Genomic DNA, 19,957 nt, shown 5'->3' with positions numbered 1-19,957 from the left:
CCGGGCGCCGTCACCTGCAGCGCGACTAAGCGCGGGAGGACGCTCTAGCCACCCAAGAGACAGTGAAACTCTTCCTAGGCCGTGCAGGACCCGTAGCGGATTCGGAAGGGGCCGGGGCCTAAGAAGAAAGGGCGGGGACTCAGTACGCCGGAGGAGGTAACATCCGGGATCCTCGCCAGTCTGGAGCGAGGGCGGGGCAAAAGTAGAGGGGCGGGGCTCGTTCCCGGGAGCCGAACCTGCAGGCCCCGCCGGTGGTGGAGTTGGAGCAGTTACCGCCAAAGGGGTGCAGCTGCTTCTGGTCGTTTTCCCGCGCCTCGCAGGGCTTCTCCCAGTGGCGCTGCGGGTTCGGAGGGTCGGCCGGCAAGCACAGGTGAGGAAACTGCGGGAGGCCGACTGGGGCCCTTTGTGCGGTCTGAGCGGCCCCGGGGACGCGCAAGGTTTAGCTGATCCTCCATGTCCCTCATCCCGCATCCCTGCGACCGAGGCCGGAGCAAACACTTCGCCAAACCATCGTTCTCCACCGCCCTGCCTCCGCGTCCTGCCCTTGCTGGGTAACGAAACCAGCATCGCTGTGGGCACAACCTCGCTTGCCCAGGCTGAGACGCTCCCGAGGGTGGGCCCTTCCCGAATCCCGGACCGCTCCGGCTTGTGCTTCCATAGCTTCCCACAGGCCAGCGTCCGGAGGTCCCGCTTTACTCCTCCTCTTCCTCCTCCTCCTCCCGCGGCTTCTGCGCCGGGAGGCGTTGCCCCGGCTCTGGGGTTTGGAAGAGGGATTTTGGTGCAAAGACAGAAGGCGAATTTATCCTCGAGGGAATGACGAGAAGAATGAGATCTGTTCTGTAATCCGTGGAGACGATAGACAAGTGTAAGGGGATGCGATGCCTAAAAGAAAATTAGGTTTAAAAAAACGTAATGTATTAATCGAACATTTGTAATGTTTCTAAGATTAAAGGAGTTAAACCAAAAATGCCTATTTTCGCTAAACCGTGAAAATGCCCTCGTTCAGCAGACCTCTGTTAAGATTATAAATCTTTAAGAGTATGTGTATTTATGCATCACTCCTTAAAGCTCTGAGTTCCAAGAAGGGCCTTTGGCTTCCAGAAAAAAATATTTTAGTAGACAAAACTGATTCCTTGCTTCACAAACAGGTGTCCTATACATCGGAGTTAGCGAGCACTGTGTTATGGACTAGGTGAAGCCACAAAATTAACATGACAAATATTACTGAGGGAAACAAAAGAACAGTTTTTATATTGAAGCAAGCATGGTTATGGGGCGCCTGGGTGCCTCCGTCGGTAGAGCATCAGACTCTTGATCTCCTGGTTGCAAATTAGAGCCCCAAGTTGGGCATAGAGATTACTTTAAAAAAAAAAAAAAAAAAAAAGGCCTGGCTATATTGTGGAGTAGAAATCAAAATTTGTATAAAATGTTTGTTTGTTTTCATTTGAAACTTGTGAAGTTTGTCCCTAGGAGACAGGAAAAAGTTTGTGAGGCACAGGAGTCTAGCTGCAGTTCCTTAATGAACCATACCTAGAATGAGTGTCATTGGAGTCCATAGCTGTTTGTGATAATGTGTGTTATTTTTTAATCTATGATATTGCCATGAACTTGAAAGTGTTTTCTGTGCTGAATAAATACATCATAACTAACATTTTTATGAACTTGGTGGCTGTGGTAGAAAGACCCCCCCTAACTGAAAAATTAGCCCTTTACACAGCCTGGAAGTAACCAGAAAGGGAGTTTAAATTTTTTTTCACTTATTTTCACATTTAATCCTAAATTTGCATAAAAAATCCAGATTTCTGGGTCTTTGAGGAAAATGAGAAGATTTGGTAATACAAAGTGCATACTACATGGCGACCACTTGGCTGAAGATGCACACCTTCAGGATGGCATGCTGTCATGTTTGCAACAGGTCCTCACCACTTTTTATTGCATCCCACATGACATGATCAACTCAGGTACACCAGCAGTCTGAATGATAGTTGTTTGACTTTGTGGCCCCAGTTTTTGCAGTATTGTTTCTTTTAAGTTGTCTTGCACTCTCTCATAGGTGTACATCAGCTTTGACGTCATTTAAAAACAGTTACGCTGCAAAACTTGTTCGACCTCATGGGATGAAACATTTTCAAGTAATAAACGATCAAGAGAGTTTGCAAAGATATTCAGATGTGTACATTCAAGAAAAACAGGAATCCTCAAAAACACTATTATTAGTACTGTTAAAAGAGAACAGTAAACGTTGTTCTAATGAATACAAAGCAGAAAGAACTGCTGTTACAGACATATGACAGTGCCCAAGGCAATATGTATATTGTAATATACAATATACATTTTGTATATTAATTACTGGCATTCACTGATTTTGCAGTCAATATTAAGAAAGAAAGAAGTGGGCAATGTATAAAATGTCCACAACCAACTTCAAATTGTGGCTATGCCTTTAAAAATACTGTGACCTGGGGGCGCCTGGGTGGCGCAGTCGGTTAAGCGTCCGACTTCAGCCAGGTCACGATCTCGCGGTCCGTGAGTTCGAGCCCCGCATCAGGCTCTGGGCTGATGGCTGGGAGCCTGGAGCCTGTTTCCGATTCTGTGTCTCCCTCTCTCTCTGCCCCTCCCCCGTTCATGCTCTGTCTCTCTGTCCCAAAAAAAAAAAAAAAAAAAAAAAAATACTGTGACCTGTTTAATTCTTCCCCAAATTTTAATTTGCGGAAGTTTAAAATAACTTCAGCTATATTAGAGTCTTTAGAATGGTGTGCTTTAAGAGCTCTGGATAGGACAGGCCAACCCAAAGAATTAACTGTCTTTTTTTTTTTTTTTTTTTAATTGTTAATCTGGATTTACAACACTTGATTATTCAGGAGTGGATTAATTGATGACCAGACTCTGACCTCACTCACTGCCCAACTGCCTTCTAAATCACTGACAGTGGAGCTTAAGCTCCGAGGGGGGAGATGATTGGAGTTGGGGAGAGGAAAAATTAAGATACTGTATATATCTGTGTGTATCTCAAATTGCTTTCTAAAGACAAATATAGGAAATACCTATAACTAAATAGTTAAATAGATAAATAGTTAAATAGTTAAGTAGATAGTTAAATATCATTTGAATTTCTATTTAAATAACTTCCCAAATATAGCCACTTTTTAGTTTTCGTTTAATGACAGATTTTTGAGAGAATTGACGTGTCATGAAATTCACTATTTTAAGTATGCAATACAGTGAATTTTAGTATATTCACAGACTTGTGTTGACATAGGCAGACTGGGTCCATGGACCCAGAAGGAGTCCTGCAGGACCAGCCAAGAGGATCCTTGGCCTTAGGGAAGGATAGACATCAAGTGAGAGCAGAGTTTATTGAAGATACAGAGAGGGGACAGATACAGAGTATCTGAGAGACTCAAAAAGGAGAGTAGAGTAGTCTCAGTTTTGTTTGGGCTCTGGTGCTTTTATTACGGATTGTGGTCTGGTCCATATGTCTTCTCAGGCATCCAGAAACTGGTCAGAACGAGGAGTGCTCAGGTGTCCTCCATAAGTCACTTGTGCCCTGGAGCCAGGGATCTGGCGGCAGTGTGCCTGGAGTCAGTGTCTGCAACCTTGCTCTTTCACTCCGATCTGTGCTGGAAGACTCCAAAGAAATCATTAGCTCCTTGACCCTTACAGAAAGGGAATACATTTTTTGTACTAGAAGTGTAAAGCATGTGTAAGGTGGGGTGCAGGTCCTAGCAAGTGTAGAAGCAGGAAAAGGAGCAAAGACACAGTTCATGGAGTCGCTTTAGTTTCTGTATCTCAGTGTGAGCGTTCACCATTGTCTAATTTCAGAACATCTTCATCACCCCGTAAAGAAACCCCTCACCACTTTGGCAATTCTTCAAAAGGTTAAATATAGAGGTACCATATGATCCTTCGTTTTACAATGTGTGTGGGTCTTAATTTCTCCAGCTCCTCACCAACACTTATTATTATTGTCATTTTGATTGTAGCCATCCTAGTGAACGTGAAGTGGGATCTCATTTCAGTTTTGTTGTGCATTTTCCTGATGAGTAATGATATTCAGCATCTTTTTATGTATTTATTGGCCATTTGTACATCTTTGAAGAAGTGCCTGCTCAGATGCTTTGCCTGTTTTTTAATTGGGTTATTATCTTATTATTGAGTTACGAGTTTTTTATATATTCTAGATACAAGTTCCTTATGGTATGATTTGCGTGTATTTTCTCCCATTCTCTGGGATCTCTTTTCACTTTCTTGAGGAAACACAGATTTTAAATATTGTTGAAGTGCAGTTTATCTTTTTTTTTCTACTGTCCCTGTGCCTTTGGTGTCTGTTTTGACCCAGTTCTCTGACACAAACTCAGTGTTCTGCAGTTCAGTTCAGTTCCAGAGTTAGCTTAAGATCCCACTGATGCGGTTTGAAGTGTTGGGGTTCGGAGCCAACAACCAAGAAAGAATTATTGAGATGTTTTCAGTGCAAAAAGGTGGTTTTATTAAAATGCGGGGACTGGACCCATGGGCAGAAAGAGCTGCACTGGGGTTGCGATGGGTGACTGATTATATATCTTCATGGGAGGAGGGGTCTAGTCTCGAAGGTAGTTTGGAAACAAGGTTTCCAGGACCTTGAGAGGCTAGCTGCTGTTAGGAAAAGGTCATTTATTACTGTTTAGTAAAAACTCAGTAATGAGACCCTTCAGATATCTATCAGGGGACCATAAGCTTGGAGTATGATTGCCAAGATACATCTTGGGGGGGGGGGGGGGGGCGGGTAGTAGAGGTAAAGGAAGTTTCCAAAGGAGTTTTTATATGTTAAGTAGACATACGATTCCGGGGGTCAGGCTAATAAGATTGCCTTTTGCCCTTAGCAAAGTCAACATCGAGGCAGCTGAGCTCCCAGAGGAATGTCAATCTGCCTGTCTTGAGGACTTGTCAATGGCCTGTAAGTTATAAGGAAACTTAATCTTTTATTCTTCTGCCTTTGTTTCCTACATCACCACAAGTTAAAGGGCAAGATCCCCAACAACACTACCCTTTCTTGAGACACCTGTTATAAGTAGGGTCTCTAGTCTACGCAACCAACTACAAATTCAGGGCTTCGCACAACCCCCTCAGGGTCAATAATTCACTAGAATGACTCACATAACTCTCTAAAAACGCTATCCTAATGATTACAGTTAAATGATATGCCTGAGGACCAGCCAAATGGAAGACACCTATAAGCCAAAGTCTGGAGGCAGGAGAGGGATACCCTCTGTGTGGAATCCTGGCTTGTCACACTCCCAGCACATCAGTTTGTTCACCAGTTAGGAAGCACCAGTGAACTTTGATATTCAGAGTTTGTATATGGGATTTTATTACTAGGCATGATTGGTTATGATTGGTTGACTGTGTGGTTGAACCCAATTTTGGGCCCTACAGCCCTCCTGGGAGTTTGATCTGGCCCAAAATTCCAACCCTCTAATCAAATGATTAGTCTTTTTGGTGACCAGCCCCCATCCTGAAGCCCAGAATGAATCACCACATTAGCATAACAAAAAGACTTATCAATCTGGAAATTCCTAGGATTTTTGAAGCTCTGCCAAGAAAAAAACTAGATATTCTTTATTATACCGCTGTCTTACCACCTAGACAATTTTAAAGTTAATTTATATATCAGCACTCAGGTACCAGGAGAGTAGCTTAGAAGTACTGCCATTCTGCTTTTCATATTTAACTTTAAATTTTTGAGTCTGATAAATTTACACAAGCAAGTAGAGAGGGGCCATTCATGCAATCTGTCCCACTGTTTTATGTTGCATCCTGGAAAGAATAGTCATAGAACCGTGTGAAAAGCTGGGCATTTTTTCCTGTAAAAATGTTAAAAGGGTATGTCTTCATGGTTGTCATTAGTATGTGCAAAGGATAAGATTCCATTGACACAGCTGTGAATAAGTAACTACATTTCTTATGGTAGAGATTACAAGGGTTACATTTAGGGATTTTTCTTAGGCATCTTCCCTAGATTTAAAAGTTCATTTTGCTGCTTGCTCAACAAGATACTTATACCTGATACTAAATGCATTAGAAAAACTTCCAAAGAAATACTATTCTCAAAAGACAGTTTTACTTAGCATTCATTACTTCCTCTTCATAACTTCTCATGTATTACTTTTTATTGTATATCCATTTACTGCATATAGTACTTTTTTTCTAATTACCAAATTTACCTTAAAGCCTTGAATTATATTTTTAATTGCACATGTTGAGACTTATTTTTTTTTTTGTTTGTTTGTTTGTTTTTTTAATTTATTTTTGGGACAGAGAGAGACAGAGCATGAACGGGGGAGGGGCAGAGAGAGAGGGAGACACAGAATCGGAAACAGGCTCCAGGCTCCGAGCCATCGGCCCAGAGCCTGACGCGGGGCTCGAACTCACGGACCGCGAGATCGTGACCTGGCTGAAGTCGGACGCTTAACCGACTGCGCCACCCAGGCGCCCCTGTTGAGACTTATTTTTAAAAATGTTAGAGGAAAGAAAAGGCAATCATACATAATTCTTAGATGGTTCAGAAAATTACTTTAATATTGCTCTGTTATTCTTAAATATATATTACTAATTACTTAAAAGTGATATCCTAGGTTCAGAGAAGGGATACACAACTAAGACCCAGTCCCTGCTCTTAGTGGAACTAAAGATACCAGCCAGACATGCTGACAAAAAAAATAATAAGGGAAAGAACTTTGAGATTTGAATTGGGACCTTTAAATCACACTTCTTGGGCTTTGGTTCAGGAAAGCTGTTGTATTAGCATAATTTGATATTGAATATCATTTCTATATTATTCAACTAATAAGCAGGAATAGCCAGGTGAAAGTACTACCCAAGGGTATTTTTGTAAAAGCTAAAGATGAGGCTAGCAATATCAAATGCAGTGCAAAGGTCAAAATAATAGAAAATTTTCTACTGGAATTAGCAGTTAAGGTGTCAGTCTTTGAGAAGCCTCTTATCCTTCTCAAAAGTTTTTTGGATTAAAAGGCAGCTAAACAGCCATGTTAAAGAGGGGGTAAGAATAAATAGCAGAAGCATCATTACTGCAGCAGCAGTTTCAGCCTATGCTGCACTCAGTAAATCAGTCCCTAATGACTAATATAATATGATCATTACACAGTGACACCATCTGAGGCCTAGGCCTCATAATGACACTGATTATTTCCAACACAATTCAAATTACTGTCCCCTGCCCCCGGTCACCTTCAAAATGTGAGGCTCTCCATTCTCCCATGCATTTGTCCCCATATCATGATGTGTTCCCCTCACTGAGACCCAACCTCATGGCTCCCTTACCTGCCAGACTTCCCTCAATCTCCTTATTACTCTCATTTCTCAAATCTGTCTACACCCTTAATGAAAGAGATGTCTCTCTTGCTGTCAGTAGGCCAGTCTCAACCTGGATGCTCTAAAGCTTATTCTGTTTGACTTCTTTTAGTGATCTCATCCCCTTGGTTACATCCTTTACTGTCTTCCACTCCACATTGAATCATTCCACTTCAACCTCAATGTCTTCTCATCTCTCTTACCTTCCCTTTATGCTTCTGTAAAGAGTAGTCCACTTGTGAAGCCTTCCTCATTGCATACTCCTAATCTCTCTTACTTACTTATTTTTAGAGAGGGCATGTGAGTGGGGGGAGGGATAGAGAGAGAGAATCTTGAGCAGGCTCCCTACCCAGCGCAGAGCCCAACATTGGGCTCATTGCTGGGCTTGATCTCACAGCTGTGAGATCATGACCTGAGCCAAAAGCAAGACTCCGATGCTTAACCTACTGAGCGACCCTTGTGCCCCTCCTAATCTCACTTTGTTCAGGCTCCTTCTTGCAGGATTCTACAACAGTTGCCCTTCTTCATTCACTCCTGTTTGCTAAATCCAGTAGTCATTCTCCAGACTTTACTTCATCTCTGAGCATTTGGCATTACAGCTATGGACTCCTTGAAATTCTCTTCCCTGTGGTCCATGATACCACTGGCCCTGGTTCACTTTAAGTCTGTGTACCCCACCTTCTCTTTCTCCTTTAAAGGGCCCTTTTCTCACTAGCTCTTAATATTCACGAGGATTCCATCTTAAGCCTTCCCTATAATATATAAACGTGCTTAAGCTTGTATCATCTTTATGATGATGTACAAGAAATACAGAATTTCTTTTACCTTGTGTTGCCCTTTAAGCTACTACTACCTTATCAGTTAACATTTCGTTACAGCTGTGCCAATATACTTAGTTCTTTTTCTAAAATCTAAAGACAGCAAGATTTCAGAAATCCCTTTCTAGAATACATTCCCCCAAACTTTATATACCAGTTTTTCAGTTTGCCTATTCTGCACAAGTCTTCCTGTATTATTGAGACAACATTATTTTATTCTCTGCTGACTCTCAGTACACTTCTATTAGAGCACTTAATTACAGTTTGCTTTGTATTATATGTATATTTCTACCTCACTGACTAGAATGTGGATTTTTTTTTGAGGGCAGGGAAAAACATTTTAAAAAAATCTTTTTAGGGACACCTGGATGGCTTAGTCAGTTAGGTGTTTGACTCTTTTTTTTTTTTTTTTTTGCTTATGTTTATTATTTTGAGAGAGATAGTGGGCGGGGGGGGAAGGGGGGTGGTGGTGCGAGGGGGCAGGCAGAAAGAAAGGGATACAGAGAATCCCAAGCAGGCTCTGTGGTATCCGACTCTTGATATTGGCTCAGGTCCTGATCTCAGGGTCGTGAGATTGAGCCCTTCTTCAGGCTCTGCACTGAGCATGGAACCTGCTTGGAATTCTGTCTCTCCCCCCTCCACCCCCTTTCTCTGTCCCTCCCCCACATGCACATGTGCACACACACACACACACACACACACACACACTCTTTTTCTTAAACACTTAAAAAAATCCTTTTAGTGGAACAGGGCTCTCTTTCATGTCTTACATCTAATATGCAATAAATGCTGGTTGAGCTTTATTTTCTGGTCGTGTTGTTTTGTTTGTCATGGGGAGAAACCTAGTGCACTATAGTGGTATAGACAGGAGACTTGGGGCATCTAGACAGGCAGCTGTACTATAGTTAGAGTAGCAGTGGACTGATAAAGTAGTGGACAGTCGTGGTTCCATTAGGAGGATAAAAAACGATATTGTTGCCATGCAGCTAGTAGCTTTAGAGATAATGGAAGGAAGAAAGTACAGGTAGTTGATCACATAAATTACAAATGAGCACAGTTAATAGGATGTTAATCAGTATGTTCTCAACTACAGGTAACAGAAAACTTACAAACGGCTTAACTATACAAAATGTCTAAGTAAAGATACAAGGCTACAGAATTTCTAAGTAAGGCATTTCCAGGTTGCTCGATGATACCATGGACCCAGATTCCTTCTGATTTTTCTTCTGTTCTACCATCCTTATAAATGAGTGTGTCTTCCTAAACTGGCTCCCCTGTGGCTCAAGATAGTTGCCACACTCCAAGCATCACTTTAAATGAATGTCTCAGGGTAGAAAGGGAGCGTTCTTAGTAAGAGCCCAAGCCCGCTTTTAAGAGTGAACAAAACCGGGGCGCCTGGGTGGCGCAGTCGGTTAGGCGTCCGACTTCAGCCAGGTCACGATCTCGCGGTCCGTGAGTTCGAGCCCCGCGTCAGGCTCTGGGCTGATGGCTCGGAGCCTGGAGCCTGTTTCCGATTCTGTGTCTCCCTCTCTCTCTGCCCCTCCCCCGTTCATGCTCTGTCTCTCTCTGTCCCAAAAATAAATAAAAAAACGTTGAAAAAAAAAAAAAAAAAAAAGAGTGAACAAAACCTCAGAAGTATTCTCTGCAGACTTACTGCACACTGGCCGGTTAGATGCCCATCCCCTATACTTGTCACATGGCAAAAGAAATGCGAGCATTACCTGAGAATTTGTGATCATACAAATGTGTAGGCCTCACCCCAGACATAAACTAAATTAAGAAAGAAACTTTGGGGGTGGTGGGTGGAACACACAATTCTGCATGTTAACTAGCAATTCAATTACTTTGGATGCACACAGAGTTTGAGAACCACTGGCTTAGAGTAAATCAAGATTCATCCGATAGGTCTGGAAAAAGGTCTAGCCTCCCCTAAAGGACATTACTGCCAGGAAGAAAGGGGAGGGAAGGAACGGATGTTGGATATGCAACCAAAACTGTGTACGCAGTTATTCAGGGAGTAAGACCTTTCTTAGCCTCAGCTACCACAGCTGTTCTCCCTACCCCTTTTTATTCTCTCTCTGGGCCTTCAGACTGCATGCTAAACTGCCTGCTTAGTCTCTGACGCAACAAACTTATACCTCCAAAATATAACCTCTTTGTTGTTGTTTCTGGTTATCATACTACCACTTAATGAGCCTAAAAAATGCTTTTAAGTTAAAAGACTTTGTAACAGATTTCAAAAAATATACATTAATAAATGTTTTCAAAAATAAATAAAAATAAATGTATTCCTTCTTACAATTTTATTGTTTCTAACTATAATAACATTTTGCTTTTTGCTAGGTTTCTTAAAAGACAGAAGAATGGAGGAATCAGTGAACCAGATGCAACCACTGAATGAGAAGCAGATAACCAATTCCGAAGATGGATATGTATGGCAAGTCACTGATATGAATCGACTACACCGGTTCTTATGTTTTGGTTCTGAAGGTGGGACTTATTATATCAAAGAACAAAAGTTGGGCCTTGAAAATGCTGAAGCTTTAATTAGATTGATTGAAGACGGCAGAGGATGTGAAGTGATACAGGAAATAAAGTCATTTAGTCAAGAAGGCAGAACGGCAAAGCAGGAGCCTATGCTCTTCGCACTTGCCATTTGTTCCCAGTGTTCTGACATAAGCACAAAACAAGCGGCATTCAAAGCTGTTTCTGAAGTTTGTCGCATTCCTACACATCTGTTTACTTTTATCCAGTTTAAGAAAGATCTAAAGGAAAGCATGAAATGTGGCATGTGGGGCCGTGCCCTCCGGAAGGCTATAGCAGACTGGTACAATGAAAAGGGGGGCATGGCCCTTGCTCTGGCAGTTACAAAGTATAAACAAAGAAATGGCTGGTCTCACAAAGATCTATTAAGATTGTCACATCTTAAACCTTCCAATGAAGGTAAGCATAACAACCTTTGGGTTGGGGGAAGTTGCAAATACCAATAAATAGAAATATTTTATTTGAAACAGGCTTTCATTCTCAAAACACATTGGTTGACTAATTCAAATGTTTAATACTACCTTGGAATTAAACACCTACCACAGGCAATCCGGACATTACTAATCAAGAATCAAATGACAGATTTACAGATTAATTTAATATTCTAGATCTCACAGTGTCACTGTGCTGGCTAGAATGCTTACCCAAGTGATTACAGACTATGACAGCAGCATGGACGTGATGAAAGCTGTAGGAAGCAAAGCGCTCCTAGCCAGTAGACGGCAGATAGCCAGGCTGTACTGTTCCAGCCCCTTAAGATTTTTTCTTTCCCTCCCTGTCTTCCTAGGACATATGTTCCATGGAACCTAAAGGCTGCCTGAAATAGTGCTGAACTTAACAATTCAGGATGTTAATTGTCTCCAAGCAGTCAGCCAGGGGACATGGTAACTTGGGGCACTTTTCTGTGTCTATGGGAAGAGACTTTTGAGAAGTTAGTTGGATGTATACTAATTACTTAGTCCTTCTTAGAAGGGAAATAAAAACTTTTGGGCAAGAAGAATGTAAAGTATAAGCATCCACAAAAATCAACATGTCCAAAATTTGTTTTTTTTAATACCAGAAATGAAACTTGAAAAGACAGCTCCTCATGAATTCCTAATTTATCATTTTTTTATTATGAATGGACTTTTTAAAATGAAATTTAAGCAGTAAATTGTTGCGAATATTTACATATACAAACACCTGGATGTTTTGTTTTTTTATTAGAAATTACATGCTTGTTTTAAATAGCTGGATAATACATAAAAATATAATACAGAAAGTAGAATCCTGCCTCTCAAAAGAAATTACTATATACATTGTATATTACTCCAGATTTTTCCTAAAATACATTGTTTTATTTAAAATTTTTTTATAGACCTCCTTTGGATTTTTTTGTTTGTTTTGTTTTTAATGTTTATTTATTTTGAGGTGGAGGGGAGGGCCATAGAGAGAGGGAGACAGAATCCCAAGCAGGCTCTGCACTGTTTGCACAGAGCCCAGTGTGGGCCTCGAACCCGCAAACTGTGAGATCATGACCTAAGCCGAACGAAATCAAGAGTCAGACGCTTAACCAACTGAGCCACCCAGGTGCCCCTAGACCTTGTTTCAGTTAAAAGCAGATTGGTATTTCTTCAAGTCAGTAGAAATAGTTGCAAATATACCATTGAATGAATATACTATAATTTATTTAGTCTCATTGAAGACAGTTAAGTAGCTTCTGGGTTTTCATACTATTACAAAAATACGGAGAAAAAATGTGTATAACGTAAATATTTTTATAAAGACTAAATCCACAAAGAGTATATAGAAGTGGCCAGTTTCCCAGCATTTAAACAGTGACTATTACCAGTGGTTTTTAATCTTTGCCAATAGGATAGGTGAAAAATTATACCTTACTTGAATTTGTGTTTGTGGGCAAAAGTTTATCTTTCCATGTGCTGCTGCTGATTTGTAATTTGTTGCAGAGCATATTGTATCTTTGCCCTTTTATCCATTGAGTTGCTGTTCTTAATATTGATATTCACTATTCATTCAATAAATGTTTATTGAGCACCTACTATGTATGGGCACTGTTCTAAGAACTTGGGACACTTAGGAATTAATAACATGTTATCATGCACTTTTCCCCCTTTTTTTCTTTGTCAATTTTTTTGATTGGGGTTTCTGGCACACTAAAGTTTGGAATTTTAATGTAATGAAACTTACGTGTTTTTATTCATAGATTTTTGTTTTGTGTTAGATTTAGAGCAGCCTTTTCCAACATAAAGTCATAAAAATATTTACCTGTGTTTTTTTCCTTAAAATATTCATGCTTTAATTTTTTACTTTTAAATTTTTGATTCAGTATGAGAAGAATGTAGGGATCCAGCTTTATTTGTCTGTTGAGACACCAGATGGTGGTGTGGACCTAAGTGCTAGTTCTAATTGGAAAAACTGGTTTCTGAATTTGTGCAAATGGTTATACTGGGTTTCGAATTCTTGGTCGATAAAATGAAGAATTAGTAAATGTTTCCTAAACTTGTTCCCACAGACAGTATTCTTTAATTCTAAATTTTTTGAGGGCAGAACTCAGACTTAAAATCTGGTGGTCATAACAGTATGTTCAGGCATAAGAGATCCCTAGGCTTCTCAGAGTGAAAAGAATATAGAATCAAACTCTAAGCCACCAAGTAAGTAATATTTTATTTAAAAAAAAAAAAGTTTTAGTTTATTCATTTTGAGAGAGAGTGAGCAGGGGAGGGGCAGAGAGAGAGGGTAAGAGAGAATCCCAAGCCAGCTCTACACTATCAGCACAGAGCCTGACATGGGCTTGAACTCCAGAAATACAAGATCGTGACCCGACCCAAAACCAAGAGTTGGACACTTAACTGACTGAGCCACCCAGGCGCCCCCCAAATAAGTAATGTTTTAATATTTTGACCAAAATGTGTATTTAAAGTAGATAAAACAAGTCAAAATATGATTTAATTAATCAGGTATTTATTGTGTACTTAACTGTGTGGCCACCATAGAATTTGGGTATGATAAAAATAAGACTGCCTTTAAGAAAGTTTTATTTTAGTTGGAAAGACAAAATAGAAGACATGCTTACATATGAAACATTTAGTAATTTAAGGCAATATAAGATTTTGGACTAAAATCTGGAAGGTAACAAGTCACAGTACTTTACAAGTTTCTACATACTAATGTTGACTTTTGATCAAATTATTTAAACTAGAGACTAGGGACAACACATAAGCTCAATCTGCCTTACAGATGGATTTTACTTGGCCTGCACAATATTTTAGAAAAAAAATGAATTCTTTGCTAATATCACTTCTAAAAAATCAGAAGATACATAAAAATACCTATCCTGGATACTTTTGAAAATACCCTTTTTGGCAGCACTAAGCCAAAACTTCACTAAAACATTTGTAGGGCATACTCACTAGTCCCACAGTCTTTTTTTTTTTAAGTTTATGTATTAATTTTGAGAAAGAGAGCGAGAGCATGCGTGAGCAGGGTAGAGAGAGAGGGAGAGAGAGAATCCCAAGCAGGCTCCGTGCTATCAGTCCATGTGGGACTCGAACTCACAAACCATGAGATCATGACCTGAGTGGAAACCAGCAGTTGGACGCTTAACTGACCGAGCCACCCAGACACCCCTCTAGTCCCATAGTCTTCACCACTCTTTATTATATAACCTGTTCCATTTGTTTATATTACCAACATTTACCCCATAGACCTTTTTGAGTGTGATAACTCAAATCTCCCCTTCCACATTTTACAGTAAAACCTAAGGCCTGGAATGATCACACAGCCATCTATTGGCAGAATGTAGGCTAGAACCCAAATTTCCTCAGCCCCGCAATCAAGAACTCTTTCAACTATTAAAAGAAATTATAGAAGATGGGGCGCCTGGGTGGCTCAGTCAGTTAAGCATCGGCTCAGGTCACGATCTCACAGCTCATGGGTTCGAGCCCCGCGTCGGGCTCTGTGCTGACAGCTCAGAGCCTGGAGCCTGCTTCCAATTCTGTGTCTCCCTCCGTCTCTGCCTTTCCACAACTCACGCTGTCTCTCTCTCTCAAAAATAAACAAACATTAAAAAAAAATTTTTTTTAAGAATTTATAGAAGAAATGAACACATTGTTTTCCTTTTTTTAATTTGGACTGTAATACTTTATCTTTAAAAAATTACAAATTACCTACCTAACTGTCCACTTCCACTTACCTCTGCTATTTATAAATGCTTATTTATTTAGCAGCAGAAAGGGACAAGTGAAAGGAGATTAACTGAGACAGATCTGTAGTTTTGTGAATTTTCTGAGATTGTGAACCTGAGATAGGTATTGTCTACCCAAGTTTCTAATGCTGGTGTCTCAAAAAGAAAAAAAAAGGTTTATCATAAAATGACTAATGGTATAAGAGACTTTTCTCCAGAGCTTCTTTTAAAACAATTATGATGGAATAAGCAAAATCATTTGACTCCATTGGCTTGAATGTGTTTGTTATATCACAGAAAGCAGCCTCATAGCTTAAAAGGTTAAGCTCCTCTGTGTCTAGTTATGTATATCCCATACCATATTCTCATGCTGTTTGACTTCTTTATTTTCTTAAAGGACTTGCTATTGTAACCAAATATATTACAAAGGGCTGGAAAGAAGTCCATGAATTGTATAAAGAAAAAGCACTTTCTGTGGAGACTGAAAAATTATTAAAGTATCTGGAGGCTGTAGAGAAAGTGAAACGCACAAAAGATGAACTGGAAGTCATTCATCTAATAGAAGAGCATAGATTAGTTAGGGAACATCTTCTAACAAATCATTTAAAGTCTAAAGAGGTAAGTGGCTTATAGTATGCATGTTATTAAGCATGAGTAATTTGATACGTATCAGGTATTAAAATTTATGCTATGTATAAAAGTAAATTATGACATGTGATTTATATGGATAACTATACATTCAGTTCTTTTTAACAAAAATCTAAAATATATCTTGAGGTTAATATTTATTTAAAACACTTAATACAATGTCCAGATGGAGTTTGCATTCAGTTAAGTGTTATTTCTGGTTCAGAAAGGCTGGTTAATTTGCCTTGTTAATTAAAAATAAATAAAATTCTTCTATGTGATTCCTTCATAAAATAGACTTCACTTTTATCATAGTGAAGAGCAAGTTAATTTGATAAGTCTTTGACCAATGCACACAAATTTTTATTTAGAAATACTTTGAACCCCATAAGAAAACCTTAAAGAATATATTCTTAATATTATACAGTTAACATATTGATTCATTTCCTCTCAATTCCTTACATTTCAATCTATGTTACTGCAATAGGTATGGAAGGCTTTGTTACAAGAAATGCCTCTTACTGCATTACTAAGGAATCTAGGAAAGATGACTGCTAATTCAGTGCTTGAACCAGGAAATTCAGAAGTATCTTTAGTATGTGAAAAACTGTGTAATGAAAAGCTGTTAAAAAAGGTAAGTATTGCCTTTGTTAGCTACTACTAATTGAAAAAGTCAGCACCTAAGTTTTGGAACTGTAGTCAGTAGAGTTTTAGGTGTTCTGAGACTTATCATACCAAATTTCATTTTGACTTTGAAATCTAAGATTAATATGTCCTCATTTTTTCTTTATGAAATTTATTTATTAGCTACAATAACAAAACCTAAAGACATAATGAGTATTTTTCATTTGATTTTTTATTTTCTTTTTGTCTCTGTCTTGTTTCTAGGCTCGCATACATCCATTTCATGTTTTAATTGCATCAGAAACTTATAAAACAGGTCATGGGCTCAGAGGAAAACTGAAGTGGCTCCCTGATGAAGAAATTTTGAAAGCTCTGGATACTGCTTTTTATAAAACATTTAAGGTAATGGTTTGACTTTTCATTTCATAACAAATGACCCAATTCGGACTTCATATATTTTATAAAAACACATTTTAAAGATGATACTTATAGTTTAACCATTTTTGATTAGATATTCATGTGTTTTTCCATAGTTCATGTAAATGTGGATATATAGCTAACATTGTAAGCTTAAGTAAAGAATTTCTCCTCACCTTTGGATGATACCCAATTATCTTATCATTTTGATAAGTTTTGAAATACCAAATTTAAATTTTTTTATTCCTGTAGAGTCCTTTGTCTTGGTCCTCTGTCATTCTGTTAATCAGTAGGGCATCTCTTCTGTCTTTATGGGAAGTGATTTTTTTTTTTAGGACTGAAAATCCTACATTAAAGCCATAAGTTAAAATTTTTGGTTTTAAAATATTCTGGCCATTCAGCAAAATAGTAGCAACTAGGGGCATCTGGGTGGCTCAGTCGGTTAAGCATCTGACTCTTGATCTCAGCTCAGGTCATGATCTCACAGTTTGTGAGTTCGAGCCCCACAATTGGCTCTGGGCTGACAGCTGAGAACCTGCAGCCTGTTCCGGATTCTGTCTCCCTCTTGCTCTCTCTCAAAAATAAATAAAGTTAAAAAAAAAAAAAAAAAGGCCAGACATTTTCAAATATTTGTCAATTGGTAAATCAAAAATAAGACCTGTTATCTTAGAAGTCTGAGTGAAAGATAAGTAAATGCAAGTTTTAGAAATTTAATTTTAATTTCTATGGTTGTTTTTCATGATTATTTGTTTTGGTTTTCTTTAGACAGTGGAGCCTACTGGAAAGCGTTTCTTGCTGGCTGTCGACGTCAGTGCATCGATGAACCAAAGAGTTTTGGGCAGTGTGCTCAACGCTAGCACAGTTGCAGCAGCAATGTGTATGGTGAGAACCCCTAAGGCCATTTCAGGATTTTGCCACCCTAAAAAATGTTTAATGTGGGACAAAACTATGAAGGTAGATAATGATCAAGGATTATATTTTCATTTGTTTCTGTCATTTCATTTTATTTGGCACATTTTCATTTCAGTTAAATATTTCATATCTAAATATAATTAAAAATAAAGTTTTGAGTATACTGTATGCATATGGTAATGTAGGTATATTTATAAAGCTTTCAAAGATGAATTTTAAGAAATTCAAGATACTGTATTTGTTTTACCCTAATCTGCTAAAACTCAGCACCTTTGAATTTTTCAGGTTGTCACACGAACAGAAAAAGATTCTTATATAGTTGCTTTTTCAGATGAAATGGTACCTTGTCCAGTGACTACAGATATGACATTACAACAGGTTTTGATGGCTATGAATCAGGTAAAGAACAGTTTGATTAAGTTTACTTAACATGTGTTATATAATAATCATATATTGATGTCGTGACTGGTACTAGTAAATTCATGAGAACAAATTGTTTCATCTCAATTTCTCATGAGCACAAAATAAAAATACACACACTTTGAGAAGGTCTGTGTATTGGCTCTAAGTAAAGTGATAATGTAAAAAATAGTATTTTTAAATATTTAATTATTTCAGACATCTCAGTATGGAAACTAGGGCACTTTTATTCTAATCCATGTTTTTGTTTTGCATTAGATCCCAGCAGGTGGAACTGATTGCTCTCTTCCAATGATCTGGGCTCAAATGACAAACACAGCTGCTGATGTCTTCATTGTCTTCACTGATAATGAGACCTTTGCTGGAAGTGTCCATCCTGCTGTTGCTCTGAGGGAGTATCGAAAGGTAACATTTTAAGTATTCTTTCATCCCAAAATAAGACAGAGTTCTCAAATATTCACTGTTTTTCCAAAAACTGATACCGAAGATAAGTCTATAGCTTTGTATAGGAATACATGCCAGTTCTGGATGCAGCAGCACTTGAAATAAAAAGTATTGGCTATACATACATGATTTATTTCAACTAGTTCCAATTCTATACATTACTAAAAACATCCTCTTTAAACTGCTTTTGGTGACAATCAAAATAAAGTATCATTTGTGAGTTTTGTTAAGGGACGACATAAAATTAAAGCAAAGCTATAATCTGTGTTTTAAGTTTTATGGCTACTTCTTTGTTCTATCTCCAACTGAGCTCTCTGAAATCATGGAAATGTTACCTCCAGTATCCATTGTGGTAGCTACTAGTCACATGTGGCTGTTGAGCACTTGAATTACGGCTAGTGTGACTGGAAAAAGAAACAAATTGCTGAGGAGCTCCGGTTCTCAAAATGTGTTTTTCCTGCCAGCAATTTGGCCCGGGATCTTGTTAGAAATGCAAATTCCTGGGGCGCCTGGGTGGCGCAGTCGGTTAAGCGTCCGACTTCAGCCAGGTCACGATCTCGCGGTCCGTGAGTTCGAGCCCCGCGTCAGGCTCTGGGCTGATGGCTCGGAGCCTGGAGCCTGTTTCCGATTCTGTGTCTCCCTCTCTCTCTGCCCCTCCCCCGTTCATGCTCTGTCTCTCTCTGTCCCAAAAATAAATAAAAAATGTTGAGAAATGCAAATTCCTGGACCCTATAGGAGACCTGCTGAATCAGAAACTGGAGAGTCAGACTGTGTTTTAACAAAACTCTCCTAGGGATTCTGATGTATAAGTATGAGAACAAGTGAGAGAAGAGAATTTAGAGTCAAGGCAGCCTGGGTTTTGAGTCTCTTTTACCCATTGTGGATCTAAGCAAATTATTTAACCGATGTACATCATAGTAGTATATTACTACTATAGTATAGGTCTTAGTAGTTAATAGTACTACTCACCAGAGTGCCTGGGTGGCTCAGTCGGTTAAGCATCTGACTCTTGACTACGGCTCAGGTCATGATCTCATAGTTGTGGGTTCGAGCTCCGTGTCAGGCTCAGTGCTGACAGCGTGAAGCCTTCTTGGGATTCTCTCTCTCCATCTGTCTCTACCCCTCCCCCCACAAAATAAATAAACTTTTAAAAAAAGTAGTACTACTTACCTTTTAGAGTTGTTATAACAATTAGATAAATTACTTAAAGAGCTAATTACAGTTTCTGACATAGTGCATACTCAGTGATTGTTGGTTTTTCTCCAAAAATCAATTATTTTAACCTTAAGTTATAGCTGTAGAGAACAGGGTCTTACATGTGACATGTGTATGTTATATATATAATAAAATCATAGATCTAACATTGTTAATCATCAGGAAATACCTCTTTACATATACCCACACACACTGGCCCCACTGTTTGATATGTTGGTAAAAATATCTGATGCCCCCAAATAATCCTGACAGGTTTCATAAGTAGAAAGTCTCTAGGCTGCTCAGGAATGTACTCTGGCCCACAGAACAGAAGCAGGAATTTCAGGCAGATTGTTCACACAATTTTATTTTTTGTTTTTCTGAAATCACAGAATCTGACTGAAAGATGAACAGATTTTATGGAGAG

At 39.0% G+C, this 19,957-nt stretch overlaps 3 protein-coding genes across 10 annotated transcripts in view; 1 reads left to right on the top strand and 2 right to left on the bottom strand.

Annotated features, from left to right (window-relative positions):
* Positions 1-696, bottom strand: part of UCHL5 (ubiquitin C-terminal hydrolase L5) — a 42,298-nt gene extending 41,602 nt beyond the window's left edge. For both annotated transcript variants that reach the window (XM_058701443.1, XM_058701444.1), the window contains exon 1: positions 15-696. In XM_058701443.1, the coding sequence (XP_058557426.1) occupies positions 15-567 (553 nt within the window). In that variant the 5' untranslated portion in view covers positions 568-696. The remainder of the gene's footprint in view (positions 1-14) is intronic.
* Positions 237-19,957, top strand: part of RO60 (Ro60, Y RNA binding protein) — a 21,128-nt gene continuing 1,407 nt past the window's right edge. Inside the window, exons 1-9 of one of the 3 annotated variants that reach the window (XM_058701440.1) lie at positions 237-370; positions 4,860-4,933; positions 10,509-11,108; positions 15,290-15,510; positions 16,007-16,153; positions 16,408-16,545; positions 17,326-17,442; positions 17,758-17,871; positions 18,151-18,297. In XM_058701440.1, coding sequence (XP_058557423.1) covers positions 4,927-4,933; positions 10,509-11,108; positions 15,290-15,510; positions 16,007-16,153; positions 16,408-16,545; positions 17,326-17,442; positions 17,758-17,871; positions 18,151-18,297 — 1,491 coding nt within the window. In that variant the 5' untranslated portion in view covers positions 237-370; positions 4,860-4,926. Of the gene's footprint in view, positions 371-684; positions 866-4,859; positions 4,934-10,508; positions 11,109-15,289; positions 15,511-16,006; positions 16,154-16,407; positions 16,546-17,325; positions 17,443-17,757; positions 17,872-18,150; positions 18,298-19,957 lie in introns of those variants that run through there. The other 2 variants (XM_058701441.1, XM_058701442.1) reach the window with 2 other exon arrangements.
* Positions 18,100-19,957, bottom strand: part of GLRX2 (glutaredoxin 2) — a 20,956-nt gene continuing 19,098 nt past the window's right edge. For 3 of the 5 annotated variants that reach the window (XR_009254355.1, XR_009254353.1, XR_009254356.1), the window contains exons 5-6: positions 19,306-19,458; positions 18,100-18,279 (exon numbers count right to left, since the gene is read on the bottom strand). Coding sequence is in view for 1 of the 5 variants with exons in the window: in XM_058701448.1 (XP_058557431.1) it covers positions 18,233-18,279 (47 nt within the window). In the remaining 4 variants the exon portion in view is untranslated. The remainder of the gene's footprint in view (positions 18,280-19,305; positions 19,459-19,957) is intronic. The other 2 variants (XR_009254354.1, XM_058701448.1) reach the window with 2 other exon arrangements.

Source organism: Neofelis nebulosa, chromosome 15, assembly GCF_028018385.1.
Source record: "Neofelis nebulosa isolate mNeoNeb1 chromosome 15, mNeoNeb1.pri, whole genome shotgun sequence".
Classification (NCBI taxonomy): domain Eukaryota; kingdom Metazoa; phylum Chordata; class Mammalia; order Carnivora; family Felidae; genus Neofelis; species Neofelis nebulosa.
This window is presented reverse-complemented; position numbering and strand designations above follow the sequence as displayed.